A 23,207-nucleotide genomic window follows, 5' to 3' on the forward strand; every position below is an offset into this window, starting at 1 on the left:
TATCTCAAGAACAGCTGATCGGATCGTCTTCAGTCTTGGTGGGTGTATTGCTGATGACCCACAGGAGTGCTGTGTCAAGTGTGAAGCCAATCAGATGAGCGGTTCTTGAGAACTGCATAAGTATCTTAAAGCAGCACTAATCAGTATCTTTATTTTAACAATGGATCGACTTACTATGTGCAACATGAAGAACGTTGCTCATAGTGAGGAATCTACAGGGAATAATCACCTGACGAGTTCCCCACAGCTCTATGAAGCTTTTAGCGTTGTTTTGGTTTTACAGCACATTTACTGTTTTGGTTGATTCTCACTGTTCCTCAACATCAGCATCAATTCCAGCAGCAGGCAGCAGGCAGCTGTTTTCATCAAATCTCTGTACACTACCTGCCGAGCACCAGCTCAAACACAGTTAGAGACTAGCTGATGAGCAAAGTGAAGCATTTTGCAGCTAAAGAGTCAGATATTTTCCTCAGGAGTTGGTTGAGAGACAGAGCGAAGACAACCAACACTGCATTGGGGTGATCATGTTGCTCTATGTCTGCTGTGAAAATAGGATAAAGACCTTTTATAAGGTCCTTGATAAGATGTATGTTTTGTTTACAGCTTGTTGAGGTAAAAATCAGTTAATTCAGGTTTAAAATTAGATTTGTTTTTAGGTAAATAAAATGTAGATTTCGATCATTTTTACACTATTAGTACTTACTGTAATTTTAGGAAACAAGTTTTGGTCACAATGTTGTAACACTTCAAAGTAAGAGCCACAAGTTTAACATTGACTATTCATGAAAGGGTCAGGGTTTTTACACTAGACCATCTGCAGACATGTAGGTGAGATTTAACACAGACACATGGTGAACTTACAGGGGGCGTGGGAACATCCTTTGCTATATACATACATTTGTCATTTCAGGAAGAGCCACGAAGTGTATGCTAAAACTCCAGTGTATGAATGTGTGTGAATGTTAGTTTCTGTTTGAGCATTTAAGCTCAGTGTGTGAATGGTGAATGCAATGTAGTGTAAAAGCGCTTTGAGTGGTCAAAAAGACTAGAAAGGCGCTATATAAATACGAGCATTGTGTTTTGTACTTGAGAGTATTTAAGGAGTAAGATGCTGCGTGTCGGGAGAGAATCTTGTTGACTCTCCGGACGTCCGCATATCTTCACATCTTTTACTTCATACTTCTTCTTTGGGAAGGAATTTTCTTTCACATCATAAATGAAAATAAAATAGATTTAGTGTTGTCCACCAGAGTGTAGCATAGCTGGCAGTGAAGAGGGAATTTTAGAGAAAATGTAAATAAAAGTGACATTTAGTGATGTTTTAAATACTAAGATAATAGTACACAGTCTGGTTGGTGGCCTTTCTCAGGTGCACCCATGACCGCAGTATTTCTGAAATCCTGGCAATAGCCCTGGCTCTTTGATTGTTTTCTTGTAATCAAATTACAAATTACATTTTGTTGTCTCAGTTTTCATTAAGAACCAACTTGGATCTGTGTGAGGAGCAGCTGTGTGTTATAAAACAACACCAAGCATGTAGGGCTCAAAGGAAGGCAGATTAACATATTGTATCCTTGTGTGAGAAGCAAGGTCACCCCGCTCAATACATCATATCATCCACCACTGCTCCGTGAAACACTCCTGCTCCTCTTCCAGATGGCATTAACAGACAAAACCATCAGAGAACTTTCATTATTAACTACCTGCTCTGCATGAAACAGCAAATTAGAGGCTACGCCCACATGCACCGAAATATTCCCTTTTTTCTGGACGCTCAAATATTCCTTTTATGAGCTGCAGGATATAAACACCATGTGCTGGTAGAAATAACCTGCTCTGCTCAGTAGTTAGGAGGAATCTGAAGAAAGATAACTGAGATATTCTCTCACTGTCCAGCACCTGATACATCGAAGTATATCTGTCTGTTTTGTATGAGGGATCATATTTTAAAAACTGAAGATGAGGCCACATATAAACATGAGAAGGTAGCAATAAAGAAAAATACGCTCCTTGGAAAATAATCCACACTGATCTGTTATGGTAGAAAAATGTAAATTGATTTTATGACTGTCATGTATTGACTGAACAGGGTCAAGACAGGGTCCCTTGAGAGGAAATCAATTAATTTCATGAAGGTAACATCATATCTGCTTCAAACGGCAACGAAATACAAGTAGACCTATGTTTGTCTGATAAGGTAAATGTTTTTATGCTCTGTTCAGTATATTGTCGCTGGAATCATACAGTTATTTTCTTGTGACATATTTGAGAAACTGGCTTTAACATCTGCATAAAAGTTGGATGCGAACATGAGGCATCATCCTCATTTTTGTCGGGGTACAGGTTCCTATAACTTACATAACTCAAAAATGACAACACACCCGAAAAGACTGAGCTTGTTCATATCAATTAATACATGTCACTTTCCTTCAACCACCTCCTCCGTCAGTATATTCACAATGAACGCCTCAAGATGCTTCAAATAAAGGATTGTGTAAAATTGTCTAAGTCTAAGAGAATCCAAAACTATATTTCCGATGACGGAATCAGAGGTTATGTCCAAATATTTTAGTTAATTTCTGAAACAGATAATCTGGCACTACGTGGTAATTGGCCAGTGTGTTTAAGCTCCCTTTTTTTCATTCTTTACACAACCACTTCCACCACTTTTTGTTTGTACAAATCAAGTACAAAACAACGAAAGTCTCTGGGGAGAGTCTAAAAGAGAGTCCTTGTATTGGTTTTTCAAACTAAAATAAATGCCACATGAGATTGTTAACTCCTCTTATTGGTTAGATTTGTCTGGGGAGAGAAAAAGTAAACAAAGGAAGAAGGTCCTGAAGAAGGTCCTATCTGCCCAATTATCAGGCAATATACTTCTTGTTAGTGCAGGTCAGACCTCATTTCATTCTCTGGGTACCTGCTAACTTTTTCTGTTGCTCATCTGCATCTCAAGCATACAAAGCAGACCTGCGGGAGATGTTTTGCCCAAATTTACAAAGTATGATTTGTAGTTGGGTAAGATCGAGGTTGGACCACCTTCCTACTGCAAACAAACAGCTCCAGAATATGTTTGTGACCAGACCGACACCACGTTCTCTAAAGGGTCTCGGTGCGGTTGTTCCGGTCTGTGCCTGAGTACAATTGCTCTGTTCAGATTTTCCCAAACAAACTGCACCAAAGGGAAAAGAGAACTACAATCCAATTCAGCCGGACTAAACAATGCAGGTTTGAAAGCACCCACAGGCAGTTTTGCCTTTAAATGTTGTTGAAAAACATGTTGTACAAACTAGTATGTTTGAAGAACACTGAGGCTTTGGGGCAGACTTTTTCTCCTGTAAGATCTAGAAAGCAGCAGCACAAATTGCTCCTGTACAGTCTGAACAATTGGTTGCAGTAAAACTGCACATTTTCGTGTGGCTTTTTATTGTGGGCAGCCTAAGGCAGACACCTGTGAGGTGGATAGATTATCTCGGGATGGGTAAAGTTCTCACTAACACAGATTTTGACAGATTTGTGAACAATATTTGAGAGAAATAGGCCTTTTGTGTACATAGAGAAAGTCTTAGATCTTTGAGTTCAGCTCATGATGAATGGGGGCAAAAACAAAAGCGTTTATAATTTTGTTCAGTGTACAGCTGTGAATGTTGACACTGTTCTCGCCAGAAAATGGCAGCATTTGTTGTCTGTTAAAATACTTTAAATGGTCCTGTCCTCCCAAGAAAAGCAATGGGACACAAAGTTCTTATGTTAACCCAAATCATGCTATAGCAGTGTCAGCTTTTTTGAGTCTAATCTTAACTAAATCATAATATGCATGAATTTTTCACAGTGATTTCTGAAGCTTTTGAGAGGCACAGACAAATTATGTTGTATGTTTTTTTTAAAAACCCAAACCACAATCTGTCTTTGGAATTGTCCATCGTCTCAGTTTAAACTTCACCATAGGCCGTCAATTCTTATTTTGGAGCTGATGTTCTGGAGTCATTAACCATGTCCTTGGTTTCATTTACATTCAGGACATGTCACACCATTTCTTTCAGCCTGTCCTCACCAGAAAAACGGCTGTATGGGTAGATTATTATATAGCTTTTAAGGACCCATATTGACGTTTTTTATTAGGCTGCAACCTCTAGTGGAAGAAGAAGTCAGACGACGTAGAATAAAGAGTGACAAAGTCCATGTAAGTAGAGTGGTGGGGTGGATGGATGAGTCAAGTAAACTCATTACTTTGAGTTTGAGTCCTATGCAGAAGAAAGTCAAAATGTGACATGTTTTAAGTTACATTTTGTAGATATTTGAACCCAAACAAAGATCTTTTATGATGTGATGATGTTATTATCATGTGACCATGTCCAGTACGCCTGTCTCTGGACTGGTACAGGAAACTCTAATATGTGTCGTTTTGGGGGATGGACATTTATGTTGTTGCTTTTTCAAATGGACATATATTTTGTTTTGGAAATGGTCTTATATGTGGTTTTGGGGAACATGACAATCAACCTATTTAGTCATTTAGGTTTGAGGACGTGTTCTTTCTTTACAATCAGACGTCCTTACAGCCACAAAACTACCTGCTACTGAAGCAACATCTGTCTAATCTCAGATGGATAAGATGACTATTGCTGATCAATTAGAAAACTTTGTGACTTTATATTTTATATTATATTATATATTTTAATTGGTATACATTCTTATGTAGTAGGTTCAGGTAAACCCTTGAGGTGAGCCAGTAGATGAAAGAGGTAAATTTAAAAGATTTAAGTGAACATAATTTTCTCTGCAGGTAAATGTGGCTGAATAGTGATAAAGCAGATGACAATACACTTCTGAGAGCTCCTTAAAAACACAGAGTCTATAAAAGAGATGTGTATATATCTCTTTTTGTTTTTCCCATGGTTTTCCCTGGGCTTGAAGAACAGGTGGGGAGCGGCAGGGAGTGGCGGAGATGCCTAATGACGGTCATAACTCACCTCTCTCCGACGCCGGGGCCAGATCAATGAAGCTCCGACACTTCTCACCTGAGAGGGGAGGGGAGGGGGGTGGAAGGGAGAGGTAAAGATGAATGTAAAGAGGAAAAGAAGAGGGGAAAGGTAAAGAACGCAAAGTGAAATGCGCTGGGAATGAAGGAGAGATAGAATGAGAAAATGAGAAGGGAAGATAGCAGTGAAAGAAAGATGTAGATGTAGAGAGGAGGGGGTGATTAAGGAGAAGGATGAAAGGATGAAAATAAATGCACAAGGTGGAGAGAAAAGGATAAAATGAGTGTTAGTGTCAGTGCATCAAACCGATAATACAAGCTGTTAATGCGTCAGGCTGGCAAACACGACTCCTGAATGTCACTTGGCTGTTATTCTACACATCAACACTTGCAGATAATATTCTGCTGACGGGATGTCAGGAGCTTGTCAAACATTATGTGACAACACTATATTCATCAATGATGCCAGAAAGATATTAGACTTAACCACACTAACCGTCATTTGGTCGAACCACCACTTTGATCCAGACTGAAATATCTCAACGACTATTGCATGGATTACAATGAAATTTGGCTTGAACATTTATGTTCACCTCAGGATGAACTGAAATAACTGTAATGATCCACTGACCTTTTCTCTAGCACCATGATCAGGTCAACATTGACCAATACTATACGACTATGACCAAATACCTGCAAAACTAATGACAACCCTGTGGCTTAGTAGTGCTAATTATCAAATGTGCAAATGTTGGCATGCCAACACATTAAACTAAAATGTTGAATATGCTAAACATCGTAACAGCATACCATGCATAGTGTGCTAACGTATAGCTCCACAGAGCGACTAGCTTGGTTTTATACTTTTTCTTTTCTTTTTTCCTTCAGGCTTTATTCTTTTGTATAATTCACTTGTTGGTGATCTTTCTTTCTTTGTTTCTCAGGCGTATTTTTTCACTCCTGATTGTTGATATCATGAAATGTCCATTAAAAAAGAACTAATTTGTGTGATCCGTGCTACAAACAAGGCTGACTGCAGAAATACGTCATCAGATCAGTTGTCACCAAGCGGGAAGCTTCCGGTCAGCGATCTGATGCAAACGCGGAAGTTGCTGAAACTTGCATTCTATCGAATGGCCAGCAGGGGGCGACGCTTCTGGTTGCAAAAAGAAGTCCATTGGAAATGATGGTAAAATGACCCTACTTCTCACCTGAATAATTATCTCAGTAAACACTTTCATAATGAGTTTATGGTCTCGATAGTTTGATGTCTTCTTCAATATAAATTTAGTAAATAATGGTCCCATTTCTTTTAAAATAGACCATAAAGCAGAATACGTTTCAGGGCGGGATTATCTATGATTGACAAGTCGTTACCATGGTGACCTGTCAATCAGGCTAGAGGCGACTCGTACCCACGGCACTGTGTAAATTTAATCAGCGCCGCTGAAAAGCTTATTAGGAGTTGGCTGTTCACTTTCTCTCGTGAGTACATTAAGTTTTAAGACAAAATTGTCAGCCCTGTTAAAATGACAGTTAACATGAATTACAGATAGGCAAGCTAGCTAGCTCCGCACACGGCCGTTAGCTCAACCGTCTCGTCCAAATATGGTCACGTCTGGTGCCACTGGTTGCAAAAACTCAACGTGGCGGCGCCCTATCGGCCAAACTCGAGGCTTCAGAAACAGCAGTTCATAAACCAACGGGTGATGTCACGATGACTACGTCCATTTCTTATATACAGTCTATGGTTGTTACATTATAAAAATCCTAAAGTGTCCGGAGTGACATAGTTACTTTACAGTAACTGTCACACATTTTAATGTCACCATAACTTGTAAATTATCAGTGTTTATATTTAGTGGGTTTATCAAACTTCATTATATTCACATGTATAAAATACTCCAATACCGTATTTAACAGTGATATCATTGTTCTCACGTAATATTAGTACAATATTCATGTAGGGAGTGTTTTTGCTTAGTGCAGTATCATCTTGGCTTTCATTAGCTGTTTTCTGGCACTCTAAGGCAGCAGAGAGTTTATCAGAGCTCGGTGGGACCATGCAGGTCGCAGTTCAGCGGCCACAACACGAGCCATAACTCAGCCTCTGCAGTGTCACAGGCAGCAGGCAGGCCCATCCATAACCAGCCTGAACACCAACACCCTCACACTGAACTCCCAACAAGCCTCCCCCAAACAACAGATGAAGATACTCTTGTTTGTCTCCTGGATACTGAGGATAATTTAACTTTCAGAGGCTAAAATAGACTCGATCTAAAACTTGAGTCTATGGTGAAAACTGCTGCGAAATTCAACAGATATTGTCACTGCTGTTTACCCAACTGTGTCTGCTCTTTCCGATCAGATAGGAAGTGCACAAAATCAGCAGTACTGTGTGTATATATATATATATATATATATATATATATATATATATAGTGACCAGCTCTAGGAAGGACTCTCTAACAATTAAATCTTTCGTAAATCAGATTGCTTTCTCTTTGTGTTTGAGTTTAATAGAAATATGTTGCGGCTCACACATTTTTGTACAAAGCAGTAATGTGTCGTTCATATCGTATGAGAGGAGAAAGATTCCTGTGTGACTTGGATGTTGACGTGAACAGAAACAGATAATTATGGTAACTCCCATATGACATGAAGACGGCACAAGTGACGGTCCAATACCCTCTAGTAGACTTTTGTGGGATCGACCGCCCATGGGACTCGTTCTGTCCATACTACCCAGCATGCATTGTGTGGTTGCAAGAATCAGTTGTTGGATCTGCCTGTAGCCTAACTGTAGGTTCACAGCTGTGTCAAGATTCATCTTTGAACAGTGTTTTGGAGTCTGCAGAAGAGGGCAAATGTGCTTCATCTTAAATCTTCATTTAAGTGGCCACATGGTGTGAAGACAGAGTGATGGAGCACCTGGAAAATTATTATTGAGTTTCCTTCCCCTGGAGATGATTTGACCCTTTCACCTTCCTGTTCAGCTGTCCATCATCCCCTCCTCAATTTCTCATTATAAACAGAGGCGAGCTTCAGTGCCAGATTTACAGGTTGTTTGACGCAGTACTGGTCCAGCCTTTGCTGCCTGTCTGTTGCTTGTCCAACTGTTGCTTATGTCCTGCCAGTCTGCTGATTCTTCTGTTTGTTTGCCTGATTCCACCTGTCTGACAGCTGAAGACTGTAATCTAAGTAAACCACCTTTCACCATCTGATGTGTCAAAATGATCTAGTATTCGAGTCATCCTTCTTGTTTGCCAGTTTCCCAAACTTTACCTACACTAAAATTAAAATCTAATGTCCCCAGCTAAAAGTTGGTCTATGCCCTCCCTGTTATAAATGCAGCATGCTGTTTGACAAATACTGCAGAGAAACTCATCCGAGGTAGTTATAATTCATGTTTTCCAAGGTTAAAACTCAAGGGAAATGAGTAGGGAGTCGGGGAAACAGACGAATGTGTACCTGACGACAGTGAGCTGCAGTGAAAGTGTGCCACAGCCAAAAGGTGAGCAGCATAGCGTCTGATTAGGACGTGAATCTAAAATGTAATTAAAGAGTGAGCGGGCTTGTCTGTGACCTGATGACAGCACTAACTAACAGCACAATCAGTATTCCTACACCTTCCCACTGCACATAGGAGACAACGGTCCTCTAAAATGTAAATTAACCAAAAAATCCCAGTTATCACGCTCCTAGTCTACCTAATGAAATAGATTCATTTTAAAGAGGCTTCAGGTGGTTTTCTTTTCTTGTATTTCTAGTTCACACTCCCAACTCTCACTTTCACACCTCTTATTCATTATTCCCCCTGCCCTGCAGCCAGCAGCTCTGCAGTCTGTTTAATCTGTGATCCGATGTCATTCTGGGCTAATTGCAGCTGTAATGAATATGAATGGTTTTGTGAAACAACGGCTTACGTATCATTACTTCTACGGTTATGACTCTGTCCGCTTCATTCAGCCGGATCAGACAGAACTCACTTGAATAGAAGGAAAGGGGTCAGACTGCAGTCTCATTTGATGAACCTTGATTTAGGGCCCTTTCACATCTTTAAGTCTGCACCAAGGTCCGAACCAAAGTTCATGTTTTGATTCATGTGGTTAGTTTTGGTTTGGTTTCACACTGCAATTATGCGAGCGCACTAAAAAAACTTTACCTGACATATTTGTACGTCGCTGGGGGCTGCGTCCACCTAAACTTGACATTGATTGGTTTGTAAACAGTTCTGCTTTGACAAGAATGAATGAATGAGGAATAAACAGATGCAAATAGTTGCTATACTTCAGTTTCCCCAAATGAACGTCTTCGTTGGGCGGTAACATTATATCGAGAGGTTTCGCACCTCTAATTTTCGTTCGGATCAAACTGAAAAGTAAGTCTGAACAAGGTAGGTGAGAAAGCCATGCAAAAAGGTATACTTCACTTTTTTGTGTCATTGAATTTACAGCTTTTAGAGCAGCAGTTCACCGACTTGTCATCACACATCTGATGCCCTTGGTGTTAGTTACTTATGTCCGTAGAGCTGCTTACAGCTGCTCAGGTTGGTTCAGGTTTGTTAATTAATTTACATTTTCATCCCAAGTTTGGTCATGTCCTCACACTTAAACGACAGAGTTGGTAGATTGCCCGTGAGTCCCAAAGCAACATTTATGAACACTGGAAAGTAAAGGTGGCAGGCATACAGGACCTTAAGAACATAACTGACGTGGCGTTAAATACTTATGTTAGTAAGTAACTTGATGTAACGTTACACATACGTAATACTATGTGAATATAAACAAGTCGGCGTTGACTTCTGGTTTTACACAGATTCTGGGAGAAAGTCCTGTGTTTGTTTGACCGAGCCATCCTCCCTGACCGCGTCCCTTTACAGACATTCTCGTACTTCATACTGCTCCTGTCAAAAGGTAGTATAAAGTGCGAGAAAGTCTGTAAAGGGACACGAATACTAACTAACATAACTAATTCAAACCACAATCTTTTCCTAAACCTAACCAAGTAGTTTTGTTGCCTAAACATAATAAAAAATGATGCACTTAAGGTCCTGTATGCCTGCCACCTTTACTTTCCAGCGTTCACATATGTCGTTTTGGGACTCACTCTGTCATTAAGGTATGGAGACATGTTGCCTGTAAACTGACTGGACAGATTTAATTCAGTAGGTAGTAACCCAGTCATAATTACTATGGCCACTTAAGGCCTAACAATAAATGTAAATATGGGTTGTAGAAGAAGAAGCTTGCACATACGATCTATACGGCCTGTTTTCTGGTGAGGTCTGGCTGGAACTGGAAAACCTCCAGTTAGCAGCTTGACCTCATTTTGATTTTGTCGACCAATCGGAGTCCAGTATGTTGACTTTTTAAATTATCCAATTAATACACTGTTAATCTAATGAAGAAACCTATAACACAGCAATTACTGATACCTTTTTAAATAACTGCCAATGAAACCGGCTGCTGAAAGTTACATTTAGTAACTATGACGAGTTTACAAGAAGCTCAGTTTGATTTAAAAGTGAACTTTCTGCAGACTAAAGCCTTCTTCTTGGAGCAACAGACTATGTTCTCATTACTTCTGTTAAAACAGTATCAAGCTGAGCTGCTTACGAGTCTCTTTGCCAGTTGTGCCAGATGTAGTGATGTAATGAAGTTAGTAAGCCTCACTGAAGTGATAATGACAGCATGACTGTGTTTTTAATTTTTAACCTTTAATTGCCCAAATCTCTCTCTCTCTCTCTCTCTGTCAGTACAGATGTGACAGCAGCAGAATGAAACACAAAACATAATGTCACAATCAGATTCCTACAGTCAATCTACGCTCGGTTACATTAAGAGAGGTTAAAGTTAAGTGAAGTCAGGACCTCGACAGAGAGAATCAGCCTTCTCTGCACGTCTCTCTCGAGTTGTCAAATGATCCTTTTCAATTCTCTAAAGGACACAAATTTGAAGCCATTTTCACAGCAGGCTGCTTGTAGAAAAGGAGAACAGGAACACTGAGGAGCAGCAGAGTGACACTGATTAAGAGAGAAGTAATAAAGTTGTACAACATCAATCAGCCTGACCAAGCTTCAATACAGTTTTTCACAATTGCTAAAACAGTAAACCCCATTCTCTGAACCCGATGCTCGATGGCCTAAACCCATTTGTCGAATCAGTCACTGTTTTGGCAAAACCTTAAACAGGTTCAGGTAGTTGCAAATCTCATCCACTCTTTTTGCAAAACTCTTTTTCTCACTCACTAAAACACATTTTGCACTGTGACGCACTCGTGTTGCAAAATGGTAAATACATGCAGCAAAAGTTAAACACAACTACAACACAGCTGTCATCGTTTACACACAACAACTCATAATTCTGCACACTTTCTTGTTTCTGATGATGTGATCAAACCAAGCTACAAGTAAGGGACAGGTTCTCTACTGTCATTCAACCTTGGGGCCGTATAACCCTGAACATCTTACTTTTCTGGGTGTTCGTTGGAATTTTGTGTTTGAGCGTGAGCAGCAGGATCATCAGCCGGCTGTACATCCTGTCTATGGGACAATGTCAGCTTTCACTGTGGTGTTCTGCTAAGCAAGTGATTCAATGTAAACCAGCATCCAGTGATTCATAAATGTTTACCTTCAACCCACAGCCCTTACTTCAAACCAACAGAAGAATTTTCTCTGCCTTGTGGTGGAAGGTCTATGACCGAAAGTCATTCACTAGAGAAAATCTCTTACGGGAAATGGAATAGGCCTGTGGTGAGAGCTGTTACAGTCGGGCTGCACCAGCATTTCTGAGGGTTTTCCTCCTTTGCTTGGCAAGGTTGCAAGGTTGAAGTCTCTTACTGTATTGACTTTGATTTTGCAGTTGCACAACATTTGAGTGTAATGTGCTTTTCATTTGCAGTTTTTTTCAATTGCTAACCTGCATTGGTCAAAACTGAAGTCACATTGTCAAAACTCTTCACACAGTCAGCGAAACAGAAGTGTATGTGGACCAAACTCTGAATAATTTTTCATTGCTTTCACACAAAATGCATTCAATGACCACTTTCTCCAAAATCCATGAACTCTTTTCCCATTACTACTTCACCACCTGCAAAACACTGTATATCTGCAGCACATTTTTTAACACACTGTGTCCAAAACTGTTAAAAACACGTTCAAAAAAAATGTTTGCAAATTTCCTGCATTTTTGCTGTAGCTGGACAAATATATACAGAAAATCTTGCTTATATTTTAGCAGAATTGGTTCAAGGGGATGGTGCATCAATTACAGACTGTGGTCATCAGGTACCGGTGTTAACTATGTAAACAACCTATGTAAAAAAAAATGTATTGCAGCACTGAAATGTCAGGAACTTCTTTTTTTCACAAGTAAATTACTGAATGCATTTCTGATTCATTCTTGAAACATATACTATAGTACAGTCAATAAAGTGAAACAGTTACAGGTTTCTTCCTTTTTTTCTCAGTCGCTTTGGTAAATTTGCAAAACTATTTGTATTGGTAAACTATGGCTAAACGTTTGATGACAGTGACTGAAAATGCACAAAGCTGTACTTTTTCTGTATGGCATAGATCAACAGTACAGAGTTACAGTAAATATTGCAAGAGATTGGACAGGATTCACAGTTAGACTTTTACTGTGTGCACTGTGATTTGTTGTCAGAGCATGTCATTGTGATGCAGAAAATAAAAAAACAAGACTATTTTATAGCACTGCATAGCACAACGGAAACAATTACAAAATAAGGACATGGAAACATGAAAACACCCCCTCAGGTTGATGTTCCTGTCTATTGGGCCACAGATTCTTATTCACAGCACAACAGATCAGAACTCAGAAATCAATTTACTGTAGGACACATTTACAAAACATGTAGGAAAATGCAGATTATGACGTGTTAAACCATTTTGCATGTAGTGACTTACGCAATGACATGCAGTAAGCAATTGATAATGTAAGAAACAGCAGACAAATGTACATAATAATTTGCATAAATGTGTCAAAGCATATGCAATTTGCAGTTTCTGAAAAGACTGAGGAATTGCTTTTACATATGATGTGCACAAGTGATTAGATGATGTGAAGGTTGAACAAGTAGAATTTCAGTTATGATCTGAGAAATGTATCAAAGTGACTGAAAACAACTGGATTCTATAATGAAATATTTATTTATATGAAAATATCAGTCACATTTCAAGGATAAAAGTGCAACAAATGTCCGTAATGCTTCCTGTTGTTAGTGTTTTGTAGGTCAGAGTGCTTTCTGAGTGGTTATTGTTGCCAGTGTTTTGGCTGAACAAGTTTATTTTGAGGCTTATATGTAGTGTTTTGGTGGTTTGAGTGACTTTTGGAGGTGAGATTAACTGTTTGGCCAGGATGCATGTTGGTCATGCAGACTGTGTGAAGAGTTTTGAAAAAGTTGCTTCAGTTGTGACCGTTGCATCTGAAAGAAACTGTATAGTTTTCTTTGTTCTTTGGGTTTACTGTATTTGAATATACAGATATCCATACTGTATTACTTAAAGTATTTACAGTATACTATATATTTACTGCACTAAGTTGTGATTAACATACTTTTTAAATTGGAAAATGTGTTTCCTCTACGCAAAAACAATTTTTCTGTAACTACATGCCCTGGACGCTGTGTTCTCAGTTTTTTGATGTAGTGTTTAAAGAATGCTCTGTAGTGTTTTACATATTGACTGGCTGTGTTGATGTTTTGAAAGCATTGTTTGATTTTGAGCGCAGATCACATGGTTTTGAGGTTGATTTTGCCAGAACAGTCAGGGGTTTTGTGAATGTAGTTTAAAGACTGGGTTTTGTGTTTAAAATTTTGAGAATATGGGTGAAGGTTTCAAGAAATGTGTCTTAGCAATTGTGAAAAACATTAATACTGGGACACTGAGAGTCGATGCTCAGAATGAATGTATCTTGGTGCCAGAGGCAAAATATAATTTTGTGCCCCCCAAACTCCCCTTACTTCCTTTTGTTTACAGGCTTTTGGCTTATTTAGGTACAGTATTCCATATTTTGTTGTTTTTCAGATACGTTACAGCAAATATCTGTTTATCAACATGTAGAGGGGATCGTCTAGCAATATAAGAACCATCCTAATCGGACACTCTGAGCCCTAATAATTAAAAAATGATAGATAATAGAAAAACACAGATATTCAAACAGGAAGTCTAATGTCTAATCCAACTTCAACTCATCGTTTCAGCTCAATTTAAGAAGTTATAATGTTTGTTGAATCAAACTTCTATGTTTATCCAACAGAAAATTACTATTACTAGTTTCTGTCAATGGGTCATTTTTGATTTGTTTAAATAGACAAGCTTCAGAAATTAATCTGAGCCAACAGCTGTTTACTTTTTAAGAGCATTTAGACTTCCAGTTGTGTTTCTTCCTCCTCTCCTCACACCACACTGCCTGATTACTGCAGCTCATGATGTTTGAATTTGGTTTATTTGAACTAAGTATATAAGTTCTAAAATGGAAGAACACAAGTTTAAGTTATCAGGAGTTTTGCTGAAGAAAGAAACTGCCTTGGTTTGTTGGCGAACAACTGAAAAGTTGTTTTTACAGTGTTAACAAAAGTGTAAATCATGCTCTTTATAGTGTTGTTGATTTTGACTCTGAGCAGGAGTTACAACCCTTTTGTCTGCACACCCCTGTTAAAAAGTGTTTATTGTATTTGGGCATTTGTTTCTTAGTGAGATGGTTTGCCTTCTAAAAATGTTCCTCACAATGTCCCTGTTTAAGCAGCCAGAAAGGAAACTGACATGATGGTAGAAACACGTGTCAGCTGGTGAAGCATGGAAATGTAAAAATCATTTTGAAAATATGTAATTTTTTGTGTTTTACAATACTTCCAAAAATACCGAACTCCCCTCCAAAATGGACCCTGGCTAAGAAAGCACACTAATAAATAATTGCTGTGTATTGTTCACACATTTTTCAGGCAAGCACAAAAGCTTCCTTTTATCAGGACTAATTAAAATATGTTTAATATTTAACAGCAGAAATATCTGGAGCACCAACGGCAGTGATCTGATATGCAGATGATTTTGTTCATCATGCGAAAGGTAAAACTTACAAATATTCTGAATATGCAGTGAAGTCCTCGTAACAGAGTTTCAGAATGAAGTCGCATACAGTTTCAGGACAAAGTTTCACACACAAAGGTGGCAGGACCAGCTTTATCAACAAAGGGCAATCAAAACAGGAACATTTTTACTGGAAGGGAGGCTACAGAGCTCAGAGCTACAGAACAGCGATGACAGGACATCAAGACAGGAAACGCCTGGAGCTCAACTCTCGGGCTCAACTTTAAAAACTGAATCAGAGCTAAAGATGTGGACGCCATGTCACTGGAAATCTAAACATTTTAAACTCCTGTGGAAACATCCAACACCTTCAGAGGCTTTGCAGTGTTTCTGTTTTCAGTGTGAAATGCACATTTTTAGCTTTTACAACACTTACAAATGTTGATATAGGTGTAATTTAATTGGAAGGTTCGAGTTATGTTCATATCCAGCTAATTGGCACTCGCTAGTATGTTTTAGTAAACGTGACGCAGCGAGTAGTTTAAACAAGTGTGACCAGTGTTACTTCCAAAATGTAATACATTATAGATACTAGTTACTGTCATTTGAAAGCAATTAGTTATATTACAAAAGTACTGTTTCTGATTTGTAATGCTTTACACTACTTTTGCATTACGTTTGAGTTACTTTCACTGCTGATATAAGATGTGCTGCACAGGTGGGTCCTAGTGATACACAGTTATATCCGCAGACATCATAAAAATTAAGCTTCTGATAAGTAGCGGGGGGTCGGTTGGGGTAGATGGGTGAAATAGGATGAATCCTGTCCCCATTGAGAAAAACGTTGTGCGCAATTACGCACGAGGTACAGCAGCAGAACGTCACTGATTATTTGAATCTAACGACACTCTGACAGGATCAGTCAGGATGAACTGACAGCAGCCTTTCTGATCATGAAAGTAATTCATTAAAGCACAAACACACATTGCCTATAGAAATCTATTTACGCATGATCCATCAGGAGAGCTACCGTCAATAGTTTGCTCATTGCCTCCAGTTTCGACCATCAGATTCCCACAACAGGAAATAACGTTACTCTTTTATTCATGTTTGTTTGTTTTTCTGGTGCCGAAATGTTTCTCGGTATTGGTGAATTATAAAAATATAAACAAATTTAAACTTTCGGGTTGAAATTAGTTTTTACGCGCATTACTGAGATTGTAAGGGCTATAATATTACTGATATTTTTTTTGTAATGAGTTTTATTACATTACATTTATTCATTTAGCTTTTATCCAAATCGACTTACAATTGCTATACATGTCAGAGGTCGCACGTCTCTGGAGCAACTAGGGGTTAAGTGTCTTGTTCAGGGAAACAATGGTGGATGTCTCACAGTGGGGATAGAGCCTGGGTCTCTCACACCAAAGCCATATTACTGCATTTCAGCAAAAAGCAACACATTACTGTAATTGCGTAACTTTTGTAACGCGTTACTCCCAACAGTGTGTGACCATAACCTTAAAAAACCTTAAGAAATGTTTAACCTCAGCCAAATTTGTGAATTGATGCATGAGGAGGAGGTAAATCCTGGTCACTGATCCAACCAATCACTTTTCAGATTCAGATTAGTAGTAATCAACCAATAAATGATGATGTATAACTATAGATTAAGATACCAGGCAATATATAAAGTACCTGTACACAGTAAAGCATCAATAATTATTATCCTGTGATATTATATTATTCTGAAATGGCGCTGATCTGCACTTTTACTTTATGGTACTTATAGCATATTTTGAAATCAATACTTATGTAGTTTTACCTAAGTAAGGTTTTGAATGCAGGACTTACTTAAGTATTTTTACACTGCGGTATTTATACTTTTATATTAGTTACTACGATAAGTTGCTGGTCTATCTGGTCTGTCTGAGCAGTAAAGTTACAGATACAACACATATTCTCTTGACTGTGTTTCTTAAGTTTGTCTTCAGTTAAAAGAATACCCTAGAGTTATTTCATATTCTGAGTTGTGATGTTTATGAATTACTGAGCTATAACCTGTTTGCAAGTTAATGAATGTTAATCAGTGATGGCTGGTGGCTCAACGTGTCTATCATGTCCTCGTGTTGCTGTCGCTCTCTTCTACTCTGATCCTTACAGGAAACATTAGAGGTTTTATATTCTGTAAAGGAAAACAGTGACACAGAGAGATCAGGAGAGTAAAGTCAGAGAAGACAAAGGAATAATGAATGAATGAGAGAGAGAGTCACGCTGTAAAATGTTAATTAACATAACTCTCTGCTCAGTGATGTATGTGACATCCAAACCATCTTTATCCTGCAGTGCCAGAAATACCAAACAGTAATAAAGACGCTGAAGAATGCTGTATAGGCTACTTGACAGCTGACAGGTAATATATAATCCTAAATAATAGGTCACTCGAGTACGCTCTGGACCTGTGCTGAAGAAAGTCTAAAGGTGACACGTCTTATGTTAAATAACGATGTTTAGATGACTTATGTCACGTGACTTACATAATTCACTTATTTTAACCCAGGGGTCTTTAGTCTCTTTCTGTGTCTAGGTTCAGATGTCACAGCTTTCGCTGTCAGGGCCCCGAGGCTATGGAACGACCTGCTGGAGGAAATAAGGCTCTTCTTTTAAGTCTCTTTTAAAAACGCTCTTTTATCGGACGGCAAATTCAGATTTTATGTGAGCTGCCCGTTTATCTTAAGGTTTTTATGTTAGTTATATTAAGCTATTTATTCTACTTTTATTCCTCTTATAGTTAATCTGTTTTACTTCATTGTGATTGCTTTTTCTTATTCTTATTTTGTATCATGTATTTTATCTTCCATTGTGGTATTTCATGTCCATTTCGGCCTGTGTGTCTTTTGTGAAGCACTTTGTACTTTAGTTTGATAAGTGCTATATAAATGAAGTTATTAATATAATTATAATTATTGTTATTATTGACATAGGTCACTGAATAGAAACCTGACAGCCAGGCACACTTTTTTTCTGCGGCCATAATTTAGAATAACCTTGGTAGATGGAATTAAAAAGGCTTTTATTTCTATTACCATTATTTACTTTCTGACCGGGTCGTCTTCAAGGTGTCATAAAGCATGACATCCAGGGTGCATATAGAGGTCATGAGCTGGGAGTACTGTATCTTCATAACAGTCACCCACCATCATATCTTTTGAGTTTGTTCCAAAACTGCTGAATAAAACATTGAGGTAAGCAGGAAATCCACCATATTTTCTCCTGGTGGGCTTCCTGCGGAGTTCCTCACACACCAGCAGGGAGAGGGAGAGACACACGCCACAATCATAATCATTTTACAGCTCTGTTGCAATAAGAGGTTGATCTTGTTTGAAGGTCCTGCACTCCCACATGGGTGTTTTCAGTTATTCTAAGACCTGATCTCAGGTTGATGTTGGACAGAGCTCTGATGGGAACTGTGGCTGAACTCTCTCTGGCCTGTTATGTAGAGAGAAGAGCAGGAAAAAAATCTGGTGCAGGTTGTAGATGAGGCAGAAGGTATTTGGCTTTAAATCTTTATTAGCTGATAGTTAAACAGCAGCAGATGGAGGATATACTGTGATCTTTTTACTTCAGAGTCACAACAGAACCTTTTCTATTTTGATTCAGCAACAGTAACCATATGAAGTATATGTTAGTGCACGTGATTGTACCTAAATCAATTTACTTATAGACCCTTTTATACAGCCTGTTCAAGGCGGGAATGTTGTGCCGTTTTTCCGGCTTGCTATTCTGTTTAAAAGGTACAAACATGGGGGGACATTGTTTTTCAACCATTAAGTCGGCAGCGGAGAGAGTAACAGAGCCGAATCAACGTGATTGATTCAGCATGGGCGTCATGTTTTGATGACGTGTTATGTGTGTGATCCACCACAGGGGAACAGCAGTTAGCAGCTAACTCAGAGAATAAGAGGAACAAACACGCTGCTCGCACAAATCCATCATTATTCACACCGTGTTATATACGATGCACCGCAACTTTCTTGCATTTGCAGAGTGTCATAAATGTGCACGAGTAGCTAAAGGACCTCAACACTAAGTTCACCCGCCTTTATTATTATTATTTGGAAAGAACTGTGGCTGCACAACACGTTATACGTCACACAAGACACTGACACTCCTGTGTTACACGTTACACCTCTTTTGCTTCCAGAACGCTAGCATGCATCTAAAATCATTGTTTGGTTTAGTGTAAAAAAGGAAAGCCGGAGTAATGATGGGTTTTTACTGCAGTTTTGCGGGATCTCTTTTTAAAAAGGGCTAATAAGGATCAGGACTGGAGAGTAAATCAGGCATAGTCTCTATCAACCATGTAGATCTGAGAAGAGGTCACAATGACTTGTTTTTATTTTATTTTTTTAAAGGTACTTTATTGTCACATACACATGTTGCAAAATTCATACTCTACATTTAACCCATCCCTCAAGGGAGCAGTGGGCAGCCGCTGTGCAGCGCCCAGGGACCAACTCCAGATCTATATCAGTGGTAAATGGCATTGACTGAAAAATCGAACATTTGGGTTTTTTTGATGATGGTGGGAGAAACCGGAGCACCGGGAGGAAACCCACGCAGACACGGGGAGAACATGCTACACTGTACTATCCACTGGACCACAGTGCCGCCTATGCTGCATGTGTAGACAACATGCAGCATAAGAACTTGTATTACACATAACCTCGACCTGAAGTCTAGGTTTGGATGGAGATAAAAAGATTTTTTTGAGTCTAGAGCCAAAGGTAATTTATTTATGTATTAGGTCCTCTGTGTGTTCTCACGCCACATGCACCTACGAGCCTCTGCAATCATGTCATTGCAGCTGCCTTGGCTCGTTGTTGAGAATTGGCTCGTTGGTCTGCCATTCACCTCCAGAGACCAGAAGAACATGCTAAAATCACTTCACAGCCCTGCGCTGTTTCTGGGAGGTTGGTTCATCATCCAAAGAGCCGGATGTGATCAAATACTCGATACACAAGTCTTGTTAGTTTGAAACACCAGTATTTGCCTTAAAAACTCTAAACTGGTCAGAACACCCCCCCCCCCCCCCCCCACACACACACACAGTTTTTTAAACCCTTTATCTCTCTATGTCTCGCTAAGCTGTTTATTTACTCTCATACACAGCCAAAACATGTCTCAACACACACACACACACACAGAAAATCAGCGATGAATGTTTGGCTTTATCCTCTCAGATGGACAAAATAACAGAAACACAACAGAGTGTGGCCATCACTAAGGGTTTCTAGACTTCTCAGCCAGACCGTCACATGTGTATTAATCCAGTCCCAAACAAATGCACGACTTCCTCCTGTTTGAGTAACGTTTAATAAAAACTACAGACCAGCTGTTTTAGGAAAACGGAGAATTTGGATAATGGATTATATTATTTTTTTTAAAACTCTACATTTGTGAGGTGTTTTTAAAGATGTACATCTCCAATAGGAACCAATGAGCGTGGAGCAGAGAAGCACAAACAGGAAGTCAGAAGGTTTGATGGACAGATTACGTAACACATTGTTGGTTTGGGTCTTTCAATGAGAAAAATATTAAATATCAAATATCCTTCAATAACACTTAAGGTAGTGACAACTAACAAATATTGCAAATTATTATATTGATTAAGCGATTCATCGTTTAGTCTGTAAAATGTAAGAAAGCAGTGAAAAACCAAACCACCAACTGTTTCCCAAAGTCAAAGGTGACATCTTGAAATGGGCAGTTTTGTTGGATTAACAGTCCAAAACCAAAACATATTCTGTTTATTATAATGTGAGACACAGAACAGCAGCAAATCATTATATTTGATGAGCTGGAACCAGAGAATCTTTTGTATTTCTGCTTGAAAAATTACGATTATCAAAATAGCTGCCATTAAATCGGTCAGTATACTATTCCATTAATCTTTTTACGCTCTAATAAGAAGTCAGCACTTTCTATCTCTGAGAGTCTAATTCTCCACTACACACACTCTTCAGAGAAGCCTTAAACGCATCAGAACAATAAACCTCCGGAAAATGTTGAGCACAAACCAACCAACAGTTTGGCTGAAACACAAATTTGAAACTATTTTACGCACAGAGATTTGTCTTTTGTGGATGCTAAAGATGACCCCTTAACTTCATTTCTTCAGGAGGGCCAATTCACGGAACCATTAGTTCATCTCTGATTTAAAAGTATATAAACTAAACTTCTGATAACAAGAGCAACAACTGCTGACAGACAAGATGAAGAATTATTGAAAGTATATCGCGTATCACATGTTTGGAGCCAAAACTGTTCCTAAACGCGTCCAGGAAACGAATTTCTCGGTAGCCTACCGACCCCTGGACTGATGTGCCCACCTGCCTCGTGGATGTTCTCCTCGCAGGAGTACCAGATGCCGGTGTGGAAGCGGCGGAAGAGGAAGCGGTCGTCCCCGGTCTCCCAGCTGTAGTGCACCTTGTTCTGGTCCGTCTCGTTGACGCCGTAGTCGATGCAGTTGTGGCGTCGCTGCTTGCTGCAGTTGGGCTTGGGGACGCGCTGTGTGCCCTCGCACCAGTACGTGGTGATGAAGGCGGTGGTGGAGAAGAACAGGGCCACCAGGTTCAGACCCACCGACAACAGCGCGCGACATTTCCGCGTCGTCTTCATTATCTCAATGCGAGCGGCCACGTCCCCGCAGGCTCGGGCAAGTAAGTTCATCCAAGAAGGAAGAAGCAGGAGGCGGTCAGAGGAGGAGGAGAGGCATGGTGCGGCACAGACGCACAGAGAAATTACGCGCGTCTCGCTGCCTCTTTCTCTTCTCTTTGTGCGAGTTTGCCCTCAGAGGGAAGAGAAGTGACAGGTGGTCCGGACTCTCCGAGAGAAGAGAGAAGACCGTAAATCATGAATATCCTCTTCCATCTACTTCAGCATCATATCCGACACCTTCCAGCCTCAAGGACAGAAGACCGTTCACTGTCAGAGACGCTCACTGAAGAAACGTGACCGGAGTCTCTCTCTCTCTCTCTCTCTCTCTCTCTCTGTGTTCCTTGTGCGTCATCACCGTGACCGGACTCTTCTTATTAAAAAGAAAAAAAACTATAAAGTTGCCTATAAGGAGCTACAACAACTCTCTATTTTTATCATTATCGCTGTCGAATCAATAATTGATCATTTGAATGTCAGAAAATACTAATAAGAGCCTGATGAAGATGATTCCAGTCAAAAACCTAAAGATACTCAGACTAATGTCATATATGACAAACAAAAGCAGCAAATGTTCCTTTATGAGAAGCTGGAACAAGTGAATCTGTAACATTTTTACATGAAAAATTATTAAAAAGAAGATTTTAAAGAAATTTATATTGATCAACTACTCAACTAATTGCCTAATCCTTTAAGCTCTGCCCATTTTAATGTTAGAAAATTCTTCAAAGCATATGTATGTACCCCTGAATCAGCAACTAACCTCACTGTGACAGACTATATTCACCAGTTTTCTTTGGGAAATTATAAAAATGTTCATCTCAGTGTTAAAAATCTCTGGCTGCTGTTTGTCCTCCTCTAGTAGGCTATCACACGTGATTGTGTTTTTAGCTGCATTTTAAGTAAACATCAAGAAAAGTGTCTGGTTTATTAGACTAAATTCAAACCAGCATTATCAAACAGATACTTTTCACAGCCTGGCACATTTATAAACCCTTTATAAAGAGTGCTTTATGTAGTGGTACCAAAACCCCTCCATATAATTCATGTTCTTCATTTACCCACAGCCCAGCTTTCAGTCATATCTGTAAAGATCTTTTTTTCTGCTAACCAACTATCGAGACACTGACTAAATCACTTTGGTGGAGGAAAAAGCAAATATTAATCTCCTCAGCTGTCATCTGTTAATGTTTATAGCGTTAAGGTATATTTCAGTTCACACTGCTTTTACAAAACATCTTCAACACAACATGGAGGGGTTGGTTTTCTTTCTATTTGGCACATTGGATACATTATGCACAATACAGGAGTTATTTTGCCTCTACTGGACACTAGCATGTAGCAGGATCTACTCTGGTTTTATGAATGTTTAATAAACAGGAGTAGTCCAACCTACAGGGACAATAGGTTTGTGCTCAAATACACCAATCAAAAGGGGAAACCCCCGTTCACCATGAC

The 23,207-nt window shown here is 39.2% G+C and overlaps 1 protein-coding gene across 1 annotated transcript in view; it reads right to left on the bottom strand.

The window, feature by feature from the left end:
* The window catches only part of gsg1l (gsg1-like), a 40,187-nt gene extending 17,965 nt beyond the window's left edge, over positions 1 to 22,222 (bottom strand). The window contains exons 1-2 of the mRNA XM_038707771.1: positions 21,425 to 22,222; positions 4,974 to 5,021 (exon numbers count right to left, since the gene is read on the bottom strand). Of these exons, the coding sequence (XP_038563699.1) occupies positions 4,974 to 5,021; positions 21,425 to 21,764 (388 nt within the window). The 5' untranslated portion in view covers positions 21,765 to 22,222. The remainder of the gene's footprint in view (positions 1 to 4,973; positions 5,022 to 21,424) is intronic.
* Positions 22,223 to 23,207: the final 985 nt, after the last annotated feature.

The sequence above is a fragment of the Micropterus salmoides genome, unplaced genomic scaffold, assembly GCF_014851395.1.
Source record: "Micropterus salmoides isolate LMB-PRFRI ecotype aquatic unplaced genomic scaffold, ASM1485139v1 Ms_hic_scaffold_10, whole genome shotgun sequence".
NCBI classification, from domain to species: domain Eukaryota; kingdom Metazoa; phylum Chordata; class Actinopteri; order Centrarchiformes; family Centrarchidae; genus Micropterus; species Micropterus salmoides.